We start from the raw sequence: 24498 nt of genomic DNA, 5'->3' as shown, positions 1-24498 counted from the left end.
CGTTCCCCTCGCCGCGCTTCCCAGCGGCTTATTACATCCGATTAAAGCTAGGGGCAATTTGTGTGATGAGGAGAGGGAGCCGGGGCGGAGACAAAGAACTTGCTGACAGTCAGGCATATTAGTAAATGGGTTTGTATGGAAGTAAGTAGAATCCTGTGCACTGGAAGCGTTTAAAAATAAAGGCGAAGAGGGTTATCTTTCTTCGGCAGATGGAATCGTTTTAAGAGGCCCAGAGCCAGACCATGTTAGATTCGACCCCTTCATCTTTCGCGATGGACGTGACCGCTTTAGCTTACAAAGAAAATGAGGCCAAAAGAGGTGATTTGTTCAGTGTACATACCAACCAGCCACGTGGTTTCTCCGAGTCCATGACTATGGTTTATTGAGCCTGAGTGCCGAGAGATGCCGTCAGGTGACAAACACTGTGGCAGGTTCTGGGGTGTGCAGTCTGCCGATTCAGCTGCAGGCGTCAGGGCTGGTGTGTGACAATGCTCACGCCACAGAAAGGGTTTTCTCTGAATCCTAAGGCTCTTCCAGCGTTCCAGCACAAAGTAGGGTGGGTCCTTGGCTGCGTTTGAAAGCAGAGTGATCCCAGAAGTTACCACTCTGAATCCAGGCTGGTCCAAGAGGCTAAAAAGGACCCCAAAGAGATTATAAGCTCAAAGGCTATTTCCTTACTGCCTGTCACCACAAAACGTAGCATTTCAGCCCAGTTCCCATGGAGTCTGGACTGGAATGGATTAAAGCCTTGGGAGTGGCCAAAAGCCAAACTGCATTTTCAATGGCTTCAGGGGTATAATTTAGTCTTAGAATGGGTACTTCTTGAAGTACCACTGGTTTACTTAGAAAGACCTGGCATTCCCTACTCATCCTGGTTCGTGGCTAAGTGCTGCAGATTCACAGGTGTGTTTCGATGCCCCGCATTCACAAAGCCGTCCACCAGGATGGCGCTGACGTGAGAAAGCCTCTCGGATGTTCTGTCAAATGTGGTACAACCTCATTCCTCGAGGGTCCTCACTACTTGCTAAGCGCTATGCTGACTGAGACGTAGCGTCTCTGTACATCTTGACTCCTGTGTTTCTCACAGCAGTACTAGGAGGTAGGTGCGATTCTTATCTCCACGTGGAGATGAGAAAGCTGAGGCTTATTTAGGCAAAGTAACTGGCCTCATGTTAATGGTTAAGCTGGGTTTTGCGCCCAGGCCCAGCAAACTTCAAAACGTCAGCTCTTAGCCGTTGGGCTTAGGTGACACTACCACTTCTGTCCAGACAGGTGCACCCTGGAGAGAGGGAGGATGCAGGTGGGCACGGAGAAGCAGGCACACACTGAGCCTCTCCTGCACCAAGCAGGGCAGAGGGTCCCCCTGGAAGGCTCCCTTGCCGTTCATTCATTGTCATAAAGGCCCTGAGAAGAGGTGATGCGTGCTTGAATGTATCCTGAGGCATGGTACTCTGATCTGTCCTTCCAGCTTCCCTGGGAGCTCCTGGACGGAAGTTGAGATAGGAAAGTAGTGGTTAGGAGCCTGGGCTCTGGAGCTGGACCCCTGGGTTTGAATTTACCAACCGTGGGACCCACAAACGTCACAGTATCTCTCTGACCCTCCATGTTCTCAGCTCTAAGTGACAACAGTACCCACCACATGAGGTTGTTGCTAGTTAATACAGGGAAAACACGTAGACCTGGTGCTGGACACACAGTAAACCTTCAATAAATACTGCTATTTGTGTTACTACACGAAGCACATGAGGTTCCAAGTTCACTGAGTTACTCATATAGCCTCCAAGCCTCACCTATCATTTCTTTTATTTAATTGAAGTCTAGTTGATTTACAATGCTGTGTTCTTTCAGGTGTACAGCAAAGTGATTCAGTTATACATATATATATTCTTTTACAGGTTCTTTTCCATTATGGTTTATTACAAGGTATTGAATATAGTTCCCTGTGCTACACAGGAGGTCCTTGTTGTTTATCTATTTTATATATAGTAGTGTGTATCTGTTAATCACAAATTCCTAATTCCTCCCCTTCCCCTTTGGTAACCAAGTTTGTTCTCTATGTCTGTGAGTCTGTTTCTGTTTTGTAAATAAGTTCGTTTTTACTGTTTTTTTAGATTCCACATATAAGTGACATCATATGATATTTGTCTTTCTCTGTCTGACTTACTTCACTTAGTGTAATAATCTCTAGGTCCATCCATATTGCTGCAAATGGCATTATTTCATTCTTTTTTTTGGCTGAGTAATATTCCACTGTGTATATACCACATCTTCTTTATCCATTCATCTGTCAGTGGACATTTAGGTTGCTTCCATGTCTTGGCTATTGTAAATAGTGCTGCAGTTAACACTGGGGTGCGTGTATCTTTTTGAATTAGAGTTTTCTCTGGATACGTATCATTTCTTCATGTGACAGGGCTAGGACTAAAACGTAGGTCTCCTGCTGGCTTAGTTAAACTTTTTGGTGTCAGGATGCCTCTTAGGTATTTAATTCTGTTCTCTGAATATCCAGCATCTTTGGGAATGAAGAAGGCAGTTGCATTAAATTTGAAGGAGACATCTATAATTCCAATGTAGACTGGTGTTCCTCTCTCTTTGCAGAAGTAAGTGATGATGGAAAGAAACCAACAAGGTTGTATTGACATGACTCTCAATGTGAGGAGTTAAATACCTAAGACTGTATCTCAAGGAATACCAGAACTTTCTTTATTCTTTCTTTGATACTTTCTACTAGAATGTAGTTATTGAGAGTCATAAAATCAGACCAGTTTCCTCAAGAGGCTAGGACATGATTTATAGTTATGAGTACTCTACACAATATAATTCTACTCATGGAGACATTGTACTGATGTAAAGTACATAAATAGATCAGTTCTGGTCACGGTAGGGGATTAACAGTCTTAGGTTCTTGGTATCTCTCTTCACTCACCTACCTCTAGTCTTTTCCTGACTTGTGTCTTTCTTCCCTTGATTTCCACAGATGTGTGGATCTTCCCTCTAGAGTCCTCCTAGTCTTCTCTTGTCCAAGCTTAGCTTTATTTGCACCTCCCTAGCTACCTAAGGGGGTGATGGATCTTATCTTGTTACCCAGCATCTGTTTCTGGCTCATTCTATATCATTGCTTTATAATTATAGTTGCTTATTTAATCATCTCTTCTTTCCCACTAGGCTCTAGATCTGTGAAGGCAGAGACATTTCCTGTCGTGTTCATCATTGAATGTCCCGATCCCAGGGGAGAGTCTGGCACATAGTAGTTGCTCAATAAATATTTTTGAATGAATGCAAGAATGCATTTCTGGTCTGTTTCACTGACTCCAAACAGTAAATCTGTACTTGCTTCTGGCTTCAAAAACTCAGGACAAGTGCTACCATTTTAGTCCTAAATCCAGGCTGGGATTTCTCCTCGAGATTCTTATAAATAGCTCATTGAAAAGGTAAAGAAAAATATCCTTGGCAGCCTCTGTATTATGCAAATAATAAGGTTTAGGGAGCTTATTCTTGTGAGGACCATCAATATAATATGGTCTGTGGCTTCACACTGTAATGTAATTTGATAATGAGTTTTCTGTAGGAGGATAAATAGAACTCAGCTTAGGTATGCATTTCTCTGATGATCTGGCTTGGTCTGGGAGGAGATCTTTTCATATCTGGGAGAGTGGACAGTCAGCCAGTCCTGTAAATAATCTGCCTTAAGTGTTGTTTCTGTTCTCTGACTTTTGATGAATTGTTTGTGAAAATATATTCATGCTTAGTACCAAGAACATCTCTAGTCTCTTGTGAGTCGAATATAGATATTTGGCTTATCGCAGTTAATCTCTCAAAGAAACCTATGCAGGAGACACTTTCTTACCTCAATTTTGAGAAGAAAGAAAGATAAGAAGAAGGCAGCTCAAGGTCATACAATGAGTTAATTGTCCAGAAAGAATTCAAGCCCTTGTCTTGTAACTTCCAAGACTTTCCTCTTTATCAATCTGCTTTCCTCACCAAATCCTTTTGGGGGGCCTTAAGGTGTGTCTTCTTTCTCCATCACCACGACCTATTTGTATACCTGGTTATCTAACACAATGAGACCTTGATGACTTGTGTACTGATGCACAGATACGGGCTCTGGGAACCTCTTATTTCTCAAGGAGACAACAACCGTGACCATAGCAAGAGTAATATTGAATGTTACCATCTACTGGCACTGTTTTAAGTACCATGCACCTATTATCTCAATAAATCCTCCTAAACTTTTTATAAGGTGGGTACTCTACGAGAGGCCTTTTGTGGATGTGGAAGTAGAGGCCCAGTGTAATTAAATACTGTTGCCGAAAGTCATGTACATTACCTGGATGTAAAAAGGAGACATACGATGCAAAGGGAGATGTAAAAGAGCATCAGAGGCTGTGACTGAATGATGTGCCTGCCCCAGCCTCTCAGATGAAACTTTCTGTTCATCCAGCCCAAAGACAAAAGGTCCCAATGATAAAGCTCATCTTCAGGTATTTATTTGTTTGTTTGTTTGTAAAACTGACACAGGTGATCCTATCAGCCCAGAGCCACTAGCTCAGGTTCGTCTGGGACAGGTTCTTGGTTGTATAACTTGATGAATTCTAGATGACTCTCCTTGAATCCAACAATATATATGTGAAATTAGCAGGTTTACTGGCCCTGAACTGTACACTGGACCATTTTCTGACAGGTGTCACTCCAAAGATATCCCAGAAAATGAGAAGGTTGTACTTGGGGAAGGACAAGGTTGTAATTAGGTAGGGAGGGCCAGGAGGGTACCACCCTACAAAATCCAGCCATGACCACTAGACCAGAGTCTCATCCTATGCGTATCTGTGTGGGAAATGCAAAAGTGAATTGAAATATAGCATCAAAGGCCTCGTAAAGAAATCCATGTTTGCGATAATGATGTATTTTTCAGTTGTAAACTTATAAAGAATCTAGTGTTACGCCTCACAGAGTGTCTATACTGCATTTGGTGTCATTTGACTATTGCATTACTTAACAATTCCACATAGCAGATAGTATTGATACTTTATATATGGGAATCCTGAGGCTCAGTGAGGTGTGAAATTTGCTCAAGGACGCATAGCTAGTGAGCAGTGGAAGTGGCATTTGTACCCAGTTCTGTCTGATACTAAAGTATCCTCATGTTGCTTCTCTTGACCTACATTACCTCTCCAATATAACTTGATATAATCATGGGATAGTGACAAAAATGTTCAAATTTTAACATGGTGATTTCTGATTTACCATTATGCCAATCTTTCTATTTAACTTCTTTTTTCAACTCAACCACTTAACATTGATAATATTTTCACTCAAAGGAAGTATGGCCATACTACCCTGAGCACGGCTACAAGGGCTGTTGTTGTTGTTTAAATACAAGCCAACGCTTCCCAGATTTTCTTGTTTGACCGTAAACAATCGTGTATATGCCAATATGACTGAATGTATTAGTATGTTTTCTGCCAAACTGTCCTTGCAAAAATCATCAATCATGATAGAGGTCACCAGATACTATGTGATACTGATACATTTAAATACTTTTTTAAACAAGGTATTTAAAAATACGTATCTAAGACAAGACAAAGCAGACTATGTCCATGTAGAGAGCAGAAGAGACCCAGCCCCCTGTGATCTTCCGCGGAGCACTTGGGTCAAGCTATCCAGCAGTCTGTGCGGAGATGCAAGTGAATCCCAAGGGCTACCATTTTGGCAGCACTTAAGCATCGTACTGTTTTTCACGCCCAGCATGGGAGATGCATTATGTGGGCTTTATTTTTAGGATGCCGCTTTACGGCCGTAGAGCTGTCAGACTGGATTAGGTCGCCTCGTTCCAGGAACGCTGTGTGTCGGGGCTGCTTGGGTGACAGACTGCAGGCACCTCACCCACTTCCGTTTAAATTCAGTGTAGATGCCACTGTGCTCACTGTTCTCCGACTTGTACTGCCTCGTCTCGTCACAGAGCGGGAGAAACACAGTGGGTACTTTCCTCTCTCCTCTCGAGTCCGTGCGAGCGGTGCTGTGAGCTCCACGCTGGTGGTGCGGCTGCCAGAGCAGGGGAGTGGCAGCTGCACGATTCATGTCGCCCCAGGCTCTCAGGTGAGGACAGAGGCATTTTGCAGGGAGTTATGACAATAACCCAGATGCCCTCACAACTTGGAAACACACTGACTTCAAAATCCTGGAAGTCTGGGACATGGGTGCAAACTTTCTCAAAATACTGACTCAGGAGTATAGGAATCATGTCTTGTTTCTGAAAATCTGGATGGAAAGCACATTGTGTTCTTTTTTAAAATTTTTATTTATTTATTTTATTTATTTTTGGCTGTGTTGGGTCTTCGTTTCTGTGCGAGGGCTTTCTCTAGTGGTGGCGAGCGGGGGCCACTCTTCATCGCGGTGCGCGGGCCTCTCACTATCGCGGCCTCTCTTGTTGCGGAGCACAGGCTCCAGACGCGCAGGCTCAGTAGTTGTGGCCCACGGGCCCAGTTGCTCCGCGGCATGTGGGATCTTCCCAGACCAGGGCCCGAACCCGTGTCCCCTGCATTGGCAGGCAGACTCTCAACCACTGCGCCACCAGGGAAGCCCACATTGTGTTCTTTATCAGAAAAGCTCTAAGGGTACCATCTTTAGCAATCAAGTTGAGCTGATCAACTAAATACATCCATAAGTGAACAAAAGTTTACTGAGCGTGGGCTTCAAGCAGTGCTGGGCTCCACCGTCGTCTTGTTTGCTCACTACATACCTTCTTCGGCAAAGTGGGGCAACTGGGGGACCTTCTCTGCTGTGTCTCTGGAAGTGTCCCCCGATCTCACAGGAGGCTGGGGTAGAAGGGGCAGTGGCCAATAGTTGCCACGGTGCTCACAGCCTGAAAGATGCGTGTTCCTTAGCTCCATGCAATCTGTTCCCTTCTACAGCATCACGTTTATCTTTTCTTCTTTTAAGAAATAGTTGTTGAGCACCTGCTATGTGTCAGCCGCTCTTCTAGTCATTAGGGGCCGCATCAGTGGACAAAAGAGTCAAGAATCCCTGTCCCCCTTGGAGCTGACACCATTGGACCACGTGACAGCTCAGTGGCCTGGAGGGACTCTTCTTATGGCCACTGATTTCAAGGTTCACTCAGCACCAGCCTGAGCCCAAGGTCATGACCTTTCCATTGGGACTGAATCTGTTGCCATCTCTGGGTGGGTTTAAGGACAGCACAGGTGCTGACCTCAGTTAATGGGCAAATATTGACGTTTCGGTCGAATTTGGTTGTAACTGACAGCATTTACCTTCTATTTGTGACTCTAAACATGGGGACGGAGCTGTATAGTTTCCAATTCAAATAGCTTTGCGGTTCAGATTGTGACTGGCATATCTGCTTACTAGGGCTGCTGTCACAAAATACCACAGGTGGGCGGCTTAAACAGAAGACATTTATTTCTCACAGTTCTGGAGGCTGGAAGTCCAAGGTCAAGGTGTCGGCTGGTCTGGTTTCTTCCCAGGCCTCTCTCCTTGGCTTGACGATGGCCGCCTTCTCACTGTGTCCTCATAGGCTCCTTCCTCTGTGGTCCGTCCCCCTCCTGTCTCTCAGTGTGTCCAAACTTCTTCTCATTAGGATACCAGTCAGATTAGATTCGGGCCATTGTAACAGCCTCATTTTAACTTAATTGCCTCTTCAAAGGCTCTTTCTCCAAATGCAGTCACGTTCTGAGGTGCTGGGCGTGGGGCTTCAACGTATACATTTGGGGGAATACACTTTAGCTTCACAATGACTGTCAGTCTAGACTCCCTGAATTTGAATCCTGGTTCTACTGTGTGACCTGGGTGAATTCCCTTAATCTCTTTCTACCTTATTTCTTCGAGTGTAATGGTATTGATAGCAGTACTGACCTCATCGGGTTGTGAGAATGAAGTGAGCCAATACGGATTAAATATCTCTAACAGTGCCCCCCGCATAGGAACACGCAGTGATTGCTGTGTGTTATTTTCATTCAGTTTCTAGGCTGAGTCAGCTCTTGGTTATCTATCGCTTTAGATTTCCTTAGTTTCTTTCTCTAGATTGATGTTCACGTGAACTAAATACACAGGCACCTCAAACTGTCATGTAAAGAAGGCGCCTGGAGTGGGTGGTGGAGGGTCCCAGTCTCTCCCGTTCGTGGAGGACGAATCGTTTTACATTCAGCATCTCCCCAAACCGTGCAACAGCCCCGCAAGTCAGATGTTCTCGGACAGGTTTCCTGTGGGGAAAGTGAGGCTCAGAGACTAGCGTATGTGCAGGTCGTATGCAGTGGGGCTGGGACGCATACGTGGGTGGGAGGGCCCGCCAGCCTCCCCTCATCACTGTCTGCACCATCATCGTTATCCTCTCACATCACCTGGACCCTCGGTGCATGTGGCGGCGTAACCATGCGTCCCCATGCAAACCCACCGCCTCCGCGCCCTTTCGGTCTGATTCCCGAGGGCAGCCCCGACGCCTTAACTGTCCCCCTTCTCTTGATGATGATTTGGCATCAAGAGGAGCGAGGCAGTGGTGTCTCCACCACCCCTGTGTTCATCATTCCCGAGTCTCAGAGGATTATGGAGACATGGTGGTGGATGGCAGAAGGAGGGCCTGGAAACCCCCCACCCCCACCTCTACCTCTCCAGTGTCTCAATCCTTCTTAACCCACTTAGAGTGAGGACAGTGACATCACTGCTTACTAGGAGGTCACACCAACCAAACGTCTGTTCAGAGCCCATTGACCATTGCTTAGAACGTAAGGGCTGGAGGTGAAAACTGGGGGATTCTGAAAAATTCACTCATTCATTCCTCAACATCTTTGAATGCTTGCTTTTATCGGGACTTATGGCAGGAGCTGCAGAACCAAAGATGATTGGGAACCAGTCCCTGCTCTCACAGGGCTCCCAGCTTGAGGGCAAGAGACAGCTAACCAAACCCGTCCTACAAGAAGGGTAGGATCTGAAAGAGAAATTAAGGACACACTCCCATTTACCATTGCAACAAAAAGAATAAAACACCTAGAATAAACCTACCTAAGGAGACAAAAGACTTGCATGCAGAAAACTATAAGACACTGATGAAAGAAATTAAAGATGATCCAAACAGATGGAGAGATATACCATGTTCTTGGATTGGAAGAATCAACCTTGTGAAAATGACTATACTACCCAAAGCAATTTACAGATTCAATGCAATCCCTATCAAATTACCAATAGCATTTTTCACAGAACTAGAACAAAAAATTTCACAATTTGTATGGAAACACAAAAGACCCCAAATAGCCAAAGCAATCTTGAGAAAGAAAAACGGAGATGGAGGAATTAGGCTCCCTGACTTCAGACAATACTACAAAGCTACAGTAATCAAGATAGTATGGTACTGGCACAAAAACAAAAATATAGATCAATGGAAGAGGATAGAAAGCCCAGAGATAAACCCACACACATATGGTCACTTTATCTTTGATAAAGGAGGCAAGAATATACAGTGGAGAAAAGACAGCCTCTTCAATAAGTGGTGCTGGGAAAACTGGACAGCTACGTGTAAAAGAATGAAATTAGAACACTCCCTAACACCATACACAAAAATAAACTCAGAATGGATTAAAGACCTACATGTAAGCCCTGATACTATAAAACTCTTAGAGGAAGACATAAGCAGAACGCTATATGACATAAATCACAGCAAGATCTTTTTTGACTCACCTTCTAGAGTAATGGAAATAAAAACAAAAATTAAAAAATGGGACCTAATGAAACTTAAAAAGTTTTGCACAGCAAAGGAAACCATAACAAGATGAAAAGACAACCCTCAGAATGGGAGAAAATGTTTACAAATGAAGCAACTGACAAAGGATTAACCTCCAAAATATACAAGCAGCTCATGCAGCTCAATATCAAAACAACAAACAAACCAATCCAAAAATGGGCAGAAGACCTAAATAGACATTTCTCCAAAGAAGATATCCAGATTGCCAACAAACACATGAAAGGATGCTCAACGTCACTAATCATTAGAGAAATGCAAATCAAAACTACAATGAGGTATCACCTCACACTGGTCAGAATGGCCATCATCAAAAAGTCTACAAACAATAAATGCTGGAGAGGGTGTGGAGAAAAGGGACCCCTCTTGCACTGTTGGTGGGAATGTAAATTGATACAGCCACTATGGAGAACAGTATGGAGGTTACTTAAAAAATTAAAATTGAACTACCATATGACCCAGCAATCCACTACTGGGCATATACCCAGAGACAACCATAATTCAAAAAGATACATGTACCACAGTGTTCATTGCAGCTCTATTCACAATAGCCAGGACATGGAAGCAACCTAAGTGTCCATCAACAGATGAATGGATAAAGAAGAAGTGGTACATATATACAATGGAATATTACTCAGCCATAAAAAGGAACGAAATTGAGTTATTTGTAGTGAGGTGGATGGACCTAGAGTCTGTCCTACAGAGTGAAGTAAGTCAGAAAGAGAAAAACAAATACTGTATGCTAACACACATATATGGAATCTAAAAAAAAAAAAAGGTTCTGAAGAACCTAGGGGAAGGACAGGAATAAAGACGCAGATGTAGAGAAGGGACATGAAGACACAAGGGGTGAAGTGTAAGCTGGGATGAAGTGAGAGAGTGGCATGGGCATATATACACTACCAAATGTAAAATAGATAGCTAGTGGGAAGCAGCTGCATAGCACAGGGTGATCAGCTCGGTGCTTTGTGACCACCTAGAGGGGTGGGATATGGAGGGTGGGGGGGAGACGCAAGAGGGAGGGGATATGGGGATATATGTATATGTATAGCTGATTCACTTTGTTATAAAGCAGAAACTAACACAACATTGTAAAGCAATTATACTCCAATAAAGATGTTTAAAAAAAAAAAAGATGGGTAGGATAAAGACCTCCACGAGATATGTTTAGGGAAGCCTGCAGGCACAGAGAGGGATGTGTGTGTATAGGGGGTGGGTAGGGGGACTGCAGAAAGTTCTAGAAGCGGTAATGTCAGACTGGTTCTTCAAAGTCACTGTGCGTGGGTACAGAAGGGTGGAGAGAACCGATGTGTGAGAAGCTTGTGAAGGCAGCGTGTGCCTGGAAACTGCAAACCTTTCTGGAATAAGGAGAATAAGGGCTGGCGGTGGTGAGTGGAGAGTGGGTGGGTTTATGTTATGGAAGGACATGGACTTCATCCCGCAGATAATGGGAAATCATTGAGGGGTCTGAAGAAGAGGGGTGATGTGCTGAGCTTTGGACTGTAGGAAGCTCACTCCAGTCAGCAATTCATGGCTTCTTCATCTGCCTTAACCAACATTAAATGGCCCAGGACCGGGTCCCTCTGATGCGACCAAGACTTTACTGGCAAAATGCAGTCGTTTGTGGAGCTTGGCAGTGACTCCATCATCATGACCCTCTGAAGTCAAGGTCGGTTCCTGTTTTTCTAAATGGAATATTGAGACAGGAAGAGTCTGGGAGTTCCCATTTTTATAGCGGAAGTCCAGGGCAGACCTAGAAAGCAGAAGTTCCCGTCCATTAGTCAAAGGTTCAGAACAAAGAAGGACACGTTGTTTTTATTTATTTATTTATTTATTTATTTAACATCTTTATTGGAGCATAATTGCTTTACAATGGTGTGTTAGTTTCTGCTTTATAACAAAGCGAATCAGCTAGACATATACATATATCCCCATTTCTCCTCCCTCTTGTGTCTCCCACCCACCCTCCCTATCCCACCCCTCTAGGTGGTCACAAAGCACCGAGCTGATCTCCCTGTGCTATGCGGCTGCTTCCCACTAGCTATCTATTTTACATTTGGTAGTGTATATATGTCCATGACACTCTCTCACTTTGTCCCAGCTTACCTTTCCACCCCCCGTGTCCTCAAGTCCATTCTCTACGTCTGCGTCTTTATTCCTGTCCTGCCCCTAGGTTCTTCAGAACCATTTTTTTTTAGATTCCATATATATGTGTTAGCATACGGTATTTGTTTTTCTCTTTCTGACTTTCTTCACATTGTATGACAGTCTCTAGGTCCATTTACCTCATTACAAATAACTCAATTTCGTTTCTTTTTATGGCTGAGTAATATTCCATTGTATATATGTACCACATCTTCTTTATCCATTCCTCTGTTGATGGACACTTAGGTTGCCTCCATGTCCTGGCTATTGTAAATAGTGCTGCAGTGAACATTGTGGTACATGACTCTTTTTGAATTATGGTTTTCTCAGGGCATAAGCCCAGTAGAGGGATTGCTGGGTAGTACGTTTTTAAAGTAGAACCGATGGTTTGGATTGTTTCAGTTGTCTGTGGCAGAGGAAGTCACAGTGCTTCACGCTTAGCTAACGCTTGAGGAAACATGGAGATTATTTTAACTCAGTCCAACCTCGAGAAAACCAGTTAGTGAAACAGTTAGGAAGGTAACTAAATACATTTATATTGTTGTTGGAAGAACGGTATTCTAAATCACCCAGAAATTGGATTCCTAAGACGAGCCCTTGTAGTGAGGATTTGGTTGGCTGTGTGGAATCTGCACGTATAAAGTCTATGGAATTCTGCTTCTCTACCCCCTTCCCCTTTTAAAACCTCATATAGGTTGATTCTTTCTAATATCTGACAGTGCTGTATTTTCAGTGTCTCTGGATCTCACACTTTTCCCGCCTTGGGGAACCCGTTGCCTCAGTCAGGGTGGCTGGAGGAGTGGGCTTGAGTCCCGTGGAGACCAGAGATGCCGTCAAGAGTAGAATCAACACCTGTGACTTCTTTTTCCACCCTACGCACTCAGCTTCTCTCCAGACACGGCTCTTCTCCTTGTTAATGGCCAGAGCTCCTCATTTCGCTACGCTGGGGCCTGGCAGTTCTTTGTTGCTTGGCTTGGCACAGAGAGCTCAGCCTTTATTTTAGTCCTTCCTTCCCTCGGTCCCTTTAAAACACTCTTCAACTGGCAGACACGCAACCTGATCGTCATTACACGCGCGCTTGTCTGTTTCCACTAGACTCCCAGCTGTGGCCCAGGCCTTGCCTGGGACTGGGTTCTTGCAGGGTCTCTGTTTCTGGTATGCCTCACTCTGAATTCTTTGTATCCCACACACAGGAACCAGATGCGTCCAGATACTGGGAGACAGTGGTAAATACGTGCTTTGGGAATAAGTGAATTAACAATGTTTAAAAGCCTGAGCATCTTATCCTGCACATTTCCTCCCAGGCAAGACTGTCACAGAATCCTATTTCACCCTCCCTCACATTGACTGGCTTGTCCACATTCGCCATCCCTAAGCCAAGAGATCTTACCTGCTTTTTTCACTTTTAATCGCCAGAACCCTACTGTGAGAGGCACAGTAGAAAAATAGAGCAGATAGTACTTAAGGGATCATTAACAGCAAGACACCTGCTACCTTCTCCGTGGAGGTACGCCCACATCAACACTTGCTTTTAGATGAGAGACCTGCAACATTCAAGTTTTCCTTCAATGCATCGGACAGGTGCAATGGAACATGACAGAATTTGTTTTCCATAACAAAGATGAGCCTCAAGTTTTGGCTGGTCTTTGTTTTCTTTAGAGGGTTTTGGAGTTATTTTTAATGAAGGGCTCTGAGCTGAACTGTCACTTTCCTTTTTGTCTTGTTCACAAGAAGCTTGGAACTTGGCCCATGTGATAAAATAGGCTTTTGATTTCAGAGCTCAGGATATTTTTACTTGTTTCTGCCCGGTGATGGGTGCAGACATTCACTGATAACTCCCGCTGTAGTTCAACAAAACTGGTCACTGGTTCAAGGTGAAGGGCACCTGATACACCAGGGCAGAGGAGGTTGTGTATAGCATTCATTCTTAGTGGATTTTCAAGTTCATCTTCTCACAAGAATGTCTTCTTTGTGCTTTTGAATAAAGAACGACTTGGGAGAACATCAAAATTCAGGGGACATATTCAGATTTTGGAAAAAATAAGTTTTACTGGCAAGTCTCAGTTTTTTAAAAGACAGGTATATAACCGTTAATTCACATGAACACCCACATTTCTTTTAAAACCCCACTTCCTCCCCATTCTGACAGTTAGAATTTTCTCTCTTCACCGTTAAGATTTCTCTAGAGAGCCCAGTACTACATCATTCTGACAAACCCAAATGCGAGGAGGTAAATGCTCCTCATCTCTGAAACACTTCAGGTAAGTTGCTTGAACCTGTTTCCTGCTTTCAAAGGGTATTTTTCTGTCATCCCTTCAGATCTATCAAGGTTCATTCAATTCTGTTATCAGCCATATTTTATACAAAGTGGAATGCGCCTCACAGCTCTGAGGTCTGGAACCAGCCTGGGCAACGTGCACAAATACTCTGCAAGACCCGCTGGCTGGAAGGAAGGGCATCCAGCCTGGCTCAGCCTGAGAATTGCCGCTTACCCTGCTTTCCGGAAGCCCCTTTCCCTGCGGTGACTGATGCCAGGCGTGGCAGGACAGAATGTGTTTCTGTGGCAGTCAGAATATTTTGCTGAGGGGAGGTGCATGTGGAGGAAAACAGAGGATGTTAACTGAAAACCAATTATTCCCATCCGTTGAAAGCTCCCTGTGGCAGTTTGAGAACCATTTAATAGAAAATGTATCATTCAAAAAAATTTTAAGATTTAAAGGAGAGAAATGGTAAATGAGACACAATAAACCCATACACTAGATTAGGGATTGATTCACTACAGTCTGTGGGTGAGAGATAGCCCACAGCCTGTTTTGTGTGGTCCCTGAGCTACCAATGGTTTCCACAATTTTAAACGGTTGAAAAAAATATCCAAATAACCATGATACTACTATGACACTTGAAAATTACAAAAAATGTGAATTTCAGGGTATGTAATACAGTTTTATTGGAACACAGTCACCACCATTTGTTTATATATTGTTTTGACTGCTTTCGTATCACAATGCGGTTGAGTACTTGCTAGTTGACATTGTATGGCCCTCAAAGCCTGAAATACTCACGGTCTGCTCTTGACCAAGTTTGCCTACCACTGGGCTACATTATTGTATCACAGTTAAAGTGACACTATTTAAGAATATTTAATTGTAAGAGAAATGTTTGCAATGTAACATTTAGTGAAACAATTATGATAAACTATATACATAAGGTGATTCCAAATAGTTTATTTCCCTTGTGTAATTTTTGCCTCTTTTCCCTGCTGGAAATGTAAACTCTATGAAAGCAAAAAATCCCACAAAACAACAAACAACTGAAAACTTGGCATGTATGTCTGTATGCTTTAGGCCTAGAACAGTGCTTGAGACATAGTAGATGTTCAATAAACAAATAAGGGCTAGAAGGCTGATAAATTATGTGATTGTATAATGCATGCATATAAAAATAGTCATAGCAAAACCTTTCCAGGATATGCATATATGTTAGGCACCAGGCTGAGAACTTTAAATGCATGATCCTGTTTAACAAAGTTTGTTTTGGAAGGTACGGTATTGCCCACACTTTACAGAGGATGAAAGTGAGGTGTGAAAAGGTTATATAACTTGTCCAATGTTACAAAGCTAAGAAGTAATAGGATCAGAATTCAAAAGGTCTGTTGGGTTCTAGAGTTTGAACGCTAACCATAAGCTCTACTCCTTAAATTTCTAAAAACAATTTACTTTTTCAGGTGTGAAAGAAAGGGATGGGAAAATACCAGATGTAAATATACAAATAACAGAACCAGTTACTAGGGTAGGAGATTGTAGATGATTGCTGTTTTCTAGGCTAGACATTTTTTTTATGTTTGTTTATTTGTTTTTTGTATTGAAGTAGAGTGGATTACAATATTTTATTAGTTTCAGGTACAACACAGTGATTCAATATTTCTGTAGTTTTATATTCCATTTAAAGTTATTAAAAATCACATATATTTTCTTGTACTATATATCTTTGTTGTTTATTTGTTTTATACATAGTAGTTTGTGACTCTTAATCCTATAGCCTATATCTCACCCCTCCCCACTTCCCTCTACCCACTGGTAACCACTAGTCTTTTTTACCTATATCTGTGAATCTTTTTCTGTTATGTTATATACATTGGTTTGTTTTATTTTTTTAGATTCCGCATATACATGATGTAACATAGAATATTTGTCTTTCTCTGTCTGCCTTATTTCACGAAGCATCATACTCTCTAGGTCCATCCATGTTGTTGCAAATGGCAAAATTTCATTCTTTTTTATGGCTGAGTAATATTCCATTGTGTACATATACCACATCTTCTTTATCCATTCATCTGTTGATGAACACATAGGTTGCTTCCGTATCTTGGCTATTGTAAATAGTGCTGCAATGAACATTGGGGTGCATGTATCTTTCAGAATTAGTGTTTTTGTTTTCTTTGGAATATACCCAGCAGTAGAGTTGCTGGATCATATAGTAGCTCTGTTTTTAGCTTTTTAAGGAAACTCCGTACTGTTCTTTATAGTGGCTGCACCGATTACAGTCCCACCAACAGTGGAGGAGGGTTCCCTTTTCTCTACATCCTCACCAACATTTGTTATTTGTAGTCTTTTTGATGTTGGCCATTCTGACAGGTGTGAGTTGATATCTCACTGTGGTTTGATTTGCATTTCTCTGAAAATTAGCAAGGTTGAGCATCATTTCATGACCTGTTGGCTGTGTGTAAGTCTTCTTTGGAAAAATGTCTATTCAGGTCTTCTGCCCATTTTTTAAGGGATCTGTTTTTTTTTTGATATTGAGTTGTGTGAGCTACTTATATATGTTGGATATTTACCCCTTGTCAAACATATAATTGGCAAATATTTTCTCCCATGTAGTAGGTTGTCTTTCCATTTAGTTTATGGTTTCCTTTACTGTGTAAAAGCTTTTAAGTTTAATTAGGTCCCATTTGTTTATTTTTGCTTTTATTTCTTTTTCCTTAGAAGACAGATTTTAAAAATATTGCTACAATTTATGTCAAAGAGTGTTCTGCCTGTGTTCTCTTCTAGGAGTTTTATGGTTTCAGGTCTTACATTTAGGTCTTTAATGCATTTTGAGTTTATTTTTGTACATGATGTAAGGAAATGTCTAATCTCATTCTTTTACATGTAGCTGTCTACTTTTCCCAGCACCAGTTATTGAAGAGACTGTCTTTTCCCCACTGTATTTTCTTGCCTCCTTTGCTGTAGATTAATTGACCAAAGGTGTGTGGGTTTATTTCTGGGCTCTCTATTCTGTTCCATTGATATATGTCTGTTTTTGTGCCAGTACCATGCTGTTTTGATCACTGTAGCTTTGCAGTATTGTCTGAAGTCAGGGGGCGTGATTCCTTCAGCTCCCTTCTTTTTTTCTCAGGATTGCTTTGGCAATTTGGGGTCTTTTGTGGTTTCATATAAATTTTAGGATTATTTGTTCTAGTTCTGTGAAAAGTGTCATGGGTATTTTGATAGAGATTGCATTAAATCTGTAGATGACTTTGGGTAGTATGGCCATTTTAACAATATTAATTCTTCCAATCCAAGAGCATGGGATATCTTTCCATTTCTTTGTATAATTTCCAAATTCCTTTGTCAATGTTTTATAGTTTTCAGCAAATAGGTCTTTTACCTCCTCTGTTAAGTTTATTCCTAGATATTTTATTCTTTTTTATATGATTGTAAATGTGATTGTTTCCTTAATTTCTCTTTCTGAGAGTTCATTTTCAGTGTATAGAAAAGCAACAGATATCTGTATATTAATCTTGTATCCTGCAAATTTACTGAATTCATTTATTAGTTCCAATAGTTTTTTTGGTGGAGACTTTAGTGTTTCCTATATATAGTATCATGTCATCTTTTAGCTATACATTTTAATGTTTTTCCACATTTCCTAAAATGAGTAGATTTACTCTTAATTACTTTTAAAATATGAAACAAATGTTTCTAAAGGGAAGGAAAAACAGCACAGAAGTTGACTGTTTCAGTTGTTTATGTGCATAATTTCCTCATTTCTCTGAGGGCCTTGTCTACTGAGGAAACTGGCACTTTGTCTGTCTTGTGTATTGATTTGTGTTGCTGAATTTCAGTGTTTTTCAACTCCCTTTGAATACTTCCCAGCCTTGAGAATGCAGAGTGCTAGCTGTGTATCAGTTTGTTCCAAAGACACTGAGTGATAGAGCCTCTTGGTGTTGATATTTAGGAGTCTGAAGTGCCCATATCTTTGAAAGCTGTGTTGTGTCTCTTACATGTATTTGGTTACACTGGTTTATGTGTGTCTCCCACTACATGATGGTCTGCTTTTACCTAGAATTTATTATTATTATTTTTTAAATTGGCATAGTATTTGGAGCATATACATTTAACATTATATTTATCTAATACCTAAGAAGATAATTGGGTCCCAGCAGCCCCAAATCATTTAGTACAGTAAAAGGAAATAAAAAGGAGAGAGATAACAATTAAGTTCTTTATATATGGTTCATGTTTCTCTATTTTTCTTTTAATTGTGCATCAGTGACTGTGGCCTATTTTCCACAATCTAAAGGACTTGCTACAGGCCCTGGCCTAAATTGCAAGGCTAAAAGGAGAAAGATTTTTCTTTTGAACAAAACTGGAATGTAGGTGATTAGAATGATTAAGTGAATGTTATTAATATTATTAAGGTCATTGTAACACCACATTCAGGAGTGGTTAGAAGAGTGACTGTCCTTGCATTAAAGACCAGAGATAAGAGCTCTACAGGAAGGCAAATAAGCAAGGTGGGAAAATAAAAGTCTTTAACAAAAAACAAACAGTTATAGATTGAGAACCTCTCAGGTCATTTGAAAGAGCTTTAAAAATCCCTGTGATGTGTCTTGACATTCCAACCATAGTTTCAGAGGATTCGAATGCCCAGGCCTGTTAAGAATGAGTTAAATGGGATTTTTCAGACCTTTGTGACTTAGTCGTCGTTTTTTTTTTTTTCTTCCAAGAGATCATTCTGATAATGTTACAAGCAAAGCTGCTCTTCATCATCTTTCAGTGACTTTATTTGACAGACATGGGAGCTTGAGAGGGATGCTTTGGCTTTAAGCTTACAGTGTCATTTAATGTACAGTTCACCAGTGAAATTTCTAAACTGTCAAGAATGAGACAAAAACATTCGAGTGACAGATTTTTTTGAAAAATATTCTATGCACAGGAAGTTGAAGAAATGACATTTGCTTAAATACACTTTGTGAGGTTTTATGTGAATAAATGACCCATTACCAGGAGTGCTGTTGTTTCTATCAGAAAAAAACAAAACAAAACAAAAAAACCCTCTTGCTTCCTTTTTCTTTCTCTGGAGATTATAGTGACTGGTGTGAAACATACAATTTCACTTTTAAATTTGCAACTTCTAAAAATTCTTTTTCTTCCTGACATCATAATATGGCCTCAGAAAATCAGACAGTTGTTATTACAAATAGAGAGCCACTCCACTCAGACACTGAATAGATAATTATAAATGTCTGGATTCTTTCCTTTTTCATGGTGGCTGCTTTTAGATGTGGAATTAAACCACATTAACCGGAGGACGTTGTTATGGGTGGTTAGTGGCCTGTTCCTGCCACATCTATAAAGTATCTTGTTTAAAAAAACTTTTCTTTCCTTGTCTAACAATAACTTTCCATCTTATAAGACTCCTATCAGAAAGCATCACTGAGGTATAAAAATAGTAAATATTCAGAAGGGAAAGTGATCATAAATGCCATCTAATCAAACTCTCACGTGTGACAGATGAGAGTGTGAAGCTGTGAAAGACTGAATGACATCCAAGAGTACACACTGAGTCAGTAACATTCTAAAAGTGTGTTTTTTTGTGTTTTTGGATTCTATAGATGGCCGCCCATGTCCTTTCATTCTCTGGGACTCATCTTTATCTCCAACGAGTAATGAGACCCACTCTTCTGTAAAGCTCACCTGGGGAACTTATCAGCAGTTGCTGAAACAGAAGTGCTGGCAGAATGGCCGCGTACCCAAACCTGAATGGGGCTGTACTGAAATACATCACCACGAGTGGTCCAAGATGGCTCTCTTTGATTTTTTGTTACAGGTAAGTTCAATCAAGTAAGTGGTTATCTGAGACTGACACAGAGTTATAAACGTCTACCACTAAGGAGTTTTCTGTACCTTGGGTTTTTATGAAGCCAGAGTGTAAGTTCTATAAAGCTGTATTTGGCAAGCCAGGTGTTCTATAAGGTTGTATTTGGCAAGCCTGGTACCACATCACGAGATGTTGTATCCTTTTGGGAAATATTCAGAAATGTCCCTTGGCCTTCATATTAATTTCTGAATAAGTAATTCTTCAGTATTTTACTCATGGAATAGTCATACCCATCATAGATACAATTTACTGAGATAACCCGTCAGCAGCTCTTCAAGGTAGAGAGTCCTACCCCACTTGGGAGGTAAGTAAACCAAAGTTTTTTGAGGTTAAGTAACTCACCCAAGTTCTCACGACTACTAAAATCTGGGGCTTGGAATCCTGGGATCTGTTGACAGTAAAAGTGTCTTTTTTCTATGATTCCACACTGTTTCAATGGTCACTTGGCCACATACCTTACAGCCACAATTTCCCCTGTTTTTTTTCCCAGTAATTCTTTGCAAATATGTCATTAAGATTAGACATTGGAGAATAATAAATATTGGCCATCTACATAACTGAGTGACTTGATGTTTTATAGGTTTTTGAATAACTCTTACCTCCTTGTGATGAAGACCTCATGACTCTCCCTACCCCCTCATTCCAATTACTGCCTTCCCCTTCTTCCACCTTAGAAAAACTGGTTTTCTGTTTTTGAATTGTTAATTAGTATATTTGTGGCAATTTAGGACTGCCTTCCTACAAAAACGTAGGAAGAAAACCAGTTTAGTGCAGGGTCACAGGGTAGGGCTTAGGAACTTCGAGAAGGAGAGATATCTCTGGTGTCTGTGCCTCAGAGCCACCGGTGAGAACTGAGCCGAGAGCAGGCCACTTGGTTTGGCAAAGAGTCGCCAAATACTGATGGAAAGTGCAGCTGTGAGACTCAGGCTGGGCTCCGTATATGTATAGCCTCATTAGTCCATTGAATTAGCACACTATCTCTCTGAGGTAAGTGCCCTCTCTCCGTTGTACAGGTAGGGAAACTAAGGCATAAAGAAGTTCCTGTCAAGAACTGTGAAGAATCTGAGGTCTTACCCTGCTTGCGAGTTAACAAGTTAGCCAGCCATAGATGCTAGCAGAAGACAAAAGCCTCCCGGGTCAGCGACAAATGACTTCATCACTCACGTTCCTCTGCCCTCAAGTCCCACTGGGGCGATGTGGAGTCGCCCCACTGAACGCTACACCCAGTGGGGTCTTGTACCTTCTGAGGAAACCTCCAGTCTTATAAGAGGCTGCTGACACAACTGCCCAACATTTGCCCCAGAAGGAGACGTTATCTTTATTATCTTGGTCAGGAAACAAATCTGTCTTCCACCCCAGAGGGAGACACTCTTTGTATCTTCCAAGACTGTTTGCTATCCTGACATCCTTGAAGAGATAGTGCAGAAGAAAACTTGATATAAGATGTGCAGAAATGCCACGGAGAACTGTTTCTCAAGAGTTACCTCTCTTGTTTGGTGTTACTTAGCTAGTAAGTTCCCAAATAGAGATTTTAGCAAGTTTGGCTAACTGTATTTTTCATATTTTTAACTATTATTACATAACAACTACCAGGTTATTCTTAGTTTAATGGAAGATGTTGGTGTGATAACATGTAGTAGCGATACAGTGGAGAATGGAAGAAGATTGCTAGGGCGAAGTAGGTAAGGGTATTCACTATGGGGAGTGGCCAGCATAGATGTTGAAGGTCCTGAAGATGATGACTACGGTAGGGGGTGGGGGATGGAGAGGAGATTCATGAACCTGGTGGTGAAGTCTACGAGAAGGGAAAGACCTTGAGGTTTGCAGCTGATGAACAGAAGAGCTAACCTATAATGATTAGATGGCAACCCCTGTTAGAAGTTGTCTCTGGTGACATTTGTTTTAATTTTGGAAACTTCAACTAAATCTCAACCTACCATCTGTCTTTATCATTCTCCTTTCTGTTAAGGGAAGCTCCGACTATCATTCAACCAATGAAGATATATTTGTGCGACATCTGCTGTGCATTAAACCATAGAACACCACCGCAGGGGCAGCGAAGTAGTATGAGATGGTTATTCCCACTGCTGCACACCAAGTTTGGTTTTAAAAACATTACTTAGTTAGGAAACTATACTGTATAAAACAAAAAGATAGATCCACGTAAGGATGGCTGGCTGAAAATAATGTAAGTTCTTACTGGTATGCAGTCAAAAGAAGAAGAACCTTTTGCCATAAAATAGTGAAGGAGAAAGTTCGAGTGGGATCGTAGGCTGGGAATGATAAAGAGGTTGGGGAAACCATGAGAAAGAACATGGGATTGACAATGTTCCTATGATACTTAGTGCATCCTAAATACAGGCATACCTCAGAGAGGTTTTGGGTTTGGTGTCAGACCACTACAACAAAGCCAATATCACAATAAAGTGAATCACACAAATTTTTAGGTCTCCCAGTGCATATAAAAGTTATGTTTACAGTATATTATGGTATATTATAATCTCTTAAGGGTGCAATAGAGGGAGGAGTCTTTTTCATCCCTCATAATTCATGAGGATGAGACCTTTGCAAGACTTTAACCTGGAACCATCCAAGGTAAGACACCAAGATTGGAGTTCCCAGTTTTGGCTCTGGTTAAAGCACTGAATCTAAAAGTCAGAAGTTAGTCTGACTGTTAAGGGTTCATTTGGTCACTATTTACAAAAGTAGATCAAACTATATATACAAGGTTGGCATCTGTGAGAATGGATTTACATTTTTGACTCATCCAGCATTTATTTGTCCCAAAGTCACAGACAAAGGCTAATTTTCTCTAGTTGTTGCAGTGTTTCACAATTCTACCAGTAATGTGCGAGAGTGTCTGCTTCCCACTCTCTTACCAACTTTGGGAAGTTGAAAACTAATAAATGTTTTTGCTGATTATATGGAGGATAATGAGATCTTGTATATATTTCCAGGTCCTTCATTACAAGTGAGGTTGAGGATAACATATTTTCATACGTTGATTATTTGTGTTTTTTTCCTGTGAATTGCTTGTTCAAATCATTGATGATTTTATTGCATTCCATGACTTTTTTCTTATTGATTTATAAAAACATTTTTATGTGATGAAAGTTAGCCATTATCCAACCCTAAATGTCTCAAACAATTTTTCTGTGTTGTTTTTCTTTTGACTTTTTAAAAAATTTATTTATTTTTGGCCGCGTTGGGTCTTCATTGCTGTGCACGGGCTTTCTCTCTAGTTGCGGCGAGCAGGGGCTACTCTACGTTGCAGTGCGTGGTATTCTCATTGCAGTGGCTTCTCTTGTTGCGGAGCACGGGCTCTAGGCGCACGGGCTTCAGTAGTTGTGGCATGCGGGCTCAGTAGTTGTGGCTCGTGGGCTCTGGAGTGCAGGCTCAGTAGTTGTGGCACGTGGGCTTAGTTGCTCCGCGGCATGTGGGATCTTCCCGGACCAGGGCTCGAACCTGTGTCCCCTGCATTGGCAGGTGGATTCTTAACTACTGCACCACCAGGGAAGTCCTCTTTTGACTTTTCTGATAGATTTTACTCCAGAGAAATTTTACATTTTTTGTAAGATCTTATTTTATTTATTTATATTTTGCTTCTTATATTTAGCATCATACAATGTTTATAGAGAGATGTTTATTGAAAATGTTTACTGAGCAAATAAATAAATAAATGAACAAGCTTAGGCCATTTTTCATGAGTACAATATTAAATAGTTATTTTTTATATAATAATGCTTCTCATCAATTACACTGAAATTTTTATTTTAAAGTCAAATATATGCCTTATTTAAATGGTGTTTGGGAATATGTTGGATTATATTGGGTGGATTTTGTGAGCAGTCTTAGAAAAGTTATGCCTGAAGCAAACTGAAATCACTTGCTCTGATGCTACAGCAAGGGCAAGGAAATACAGAACGCAGTTGTTAATTTTCTGTACACAACATTCTTTCTGTTTCACCCAGTTAACAAATCTACATTCCCAAAGGCTATGGCATTTTACTGGGTCTGTTAAATATGATAGAGACACAAGTAACCTTTTATTCTTGAAGCGTGGGTATCTGAACTGAGTGGATAAAAATTCTCCCCCCATTAGGATGACAAAGGGTAGTATTCTAGAGAGCATTTGAGTTTCCAAGATTTGGTCAAATTCCTTTCAAAAGATTAAATAAAATAACAGAAGAAGATTTAGGATGTATAAAACTTGCTTTTTGACCTCAGATATAGTCTATATAACAGTTAGAAACTGAGATTCTGGAACCAGCCTGCTAAGTTTGAATTCCAACTGCCAATAACTAATTTTTGAACATTGAGAAGCTACTTAACCTCTCTTTGCCTTGGTTTCCTCATCTGAAAATAGGAATAATAATATTGTTTTTATAGAGGGCTATTGAGAGGATCCAGTACTTTTATACACATAAAGGATTTAGGATAACGCCTGTTACACAGGAGGTGTTCAG

General features: G+C 41.2%; 1 protein-coding gene across 3 annotated transcripts in view; it reads left to right on the top strand.

Moving 5' to 3' along the window:
* The window catches only part of GASK1B (golgi associated kinase 1B), a 74206-nt gene that overhangs the window by 4749 nt on the left and 44959 nt on the right, over positions 1–24498 (top strand). For 2 of the 3 annotated variants that reach the window (XM_082391339.1, XM_082391340.1), the window contains exon 3: positions 19767–19981. In XM_082391339.1, the coding sequence (XP_082247465.1) occupies positions 19767–19981 (215 nt within the window). Of the gene's footprint in view, positions 1–5779; positions 6249–19766; positions 19982–24498 lie in introns of those variants that run through there. The other variant, XM_082391341.1, reaches the window with a different exon arrangement.

Source organism: Balaenoptera borealis (genome assembly GCF_965194805.1).
Source record: "Balaenoptera borealis genome assembly, chromosome: 4".
NCBI classification, from domain to species: Eukaryota; Metazoa; Chordata; class Mammalia; order Artiodactyla; family Balaenopteridae; genus Balaenoptera; species Balaenoptera borealis.
This window is presented reverse-complemented; position numbering and strand designations above follow the sequence as displayed.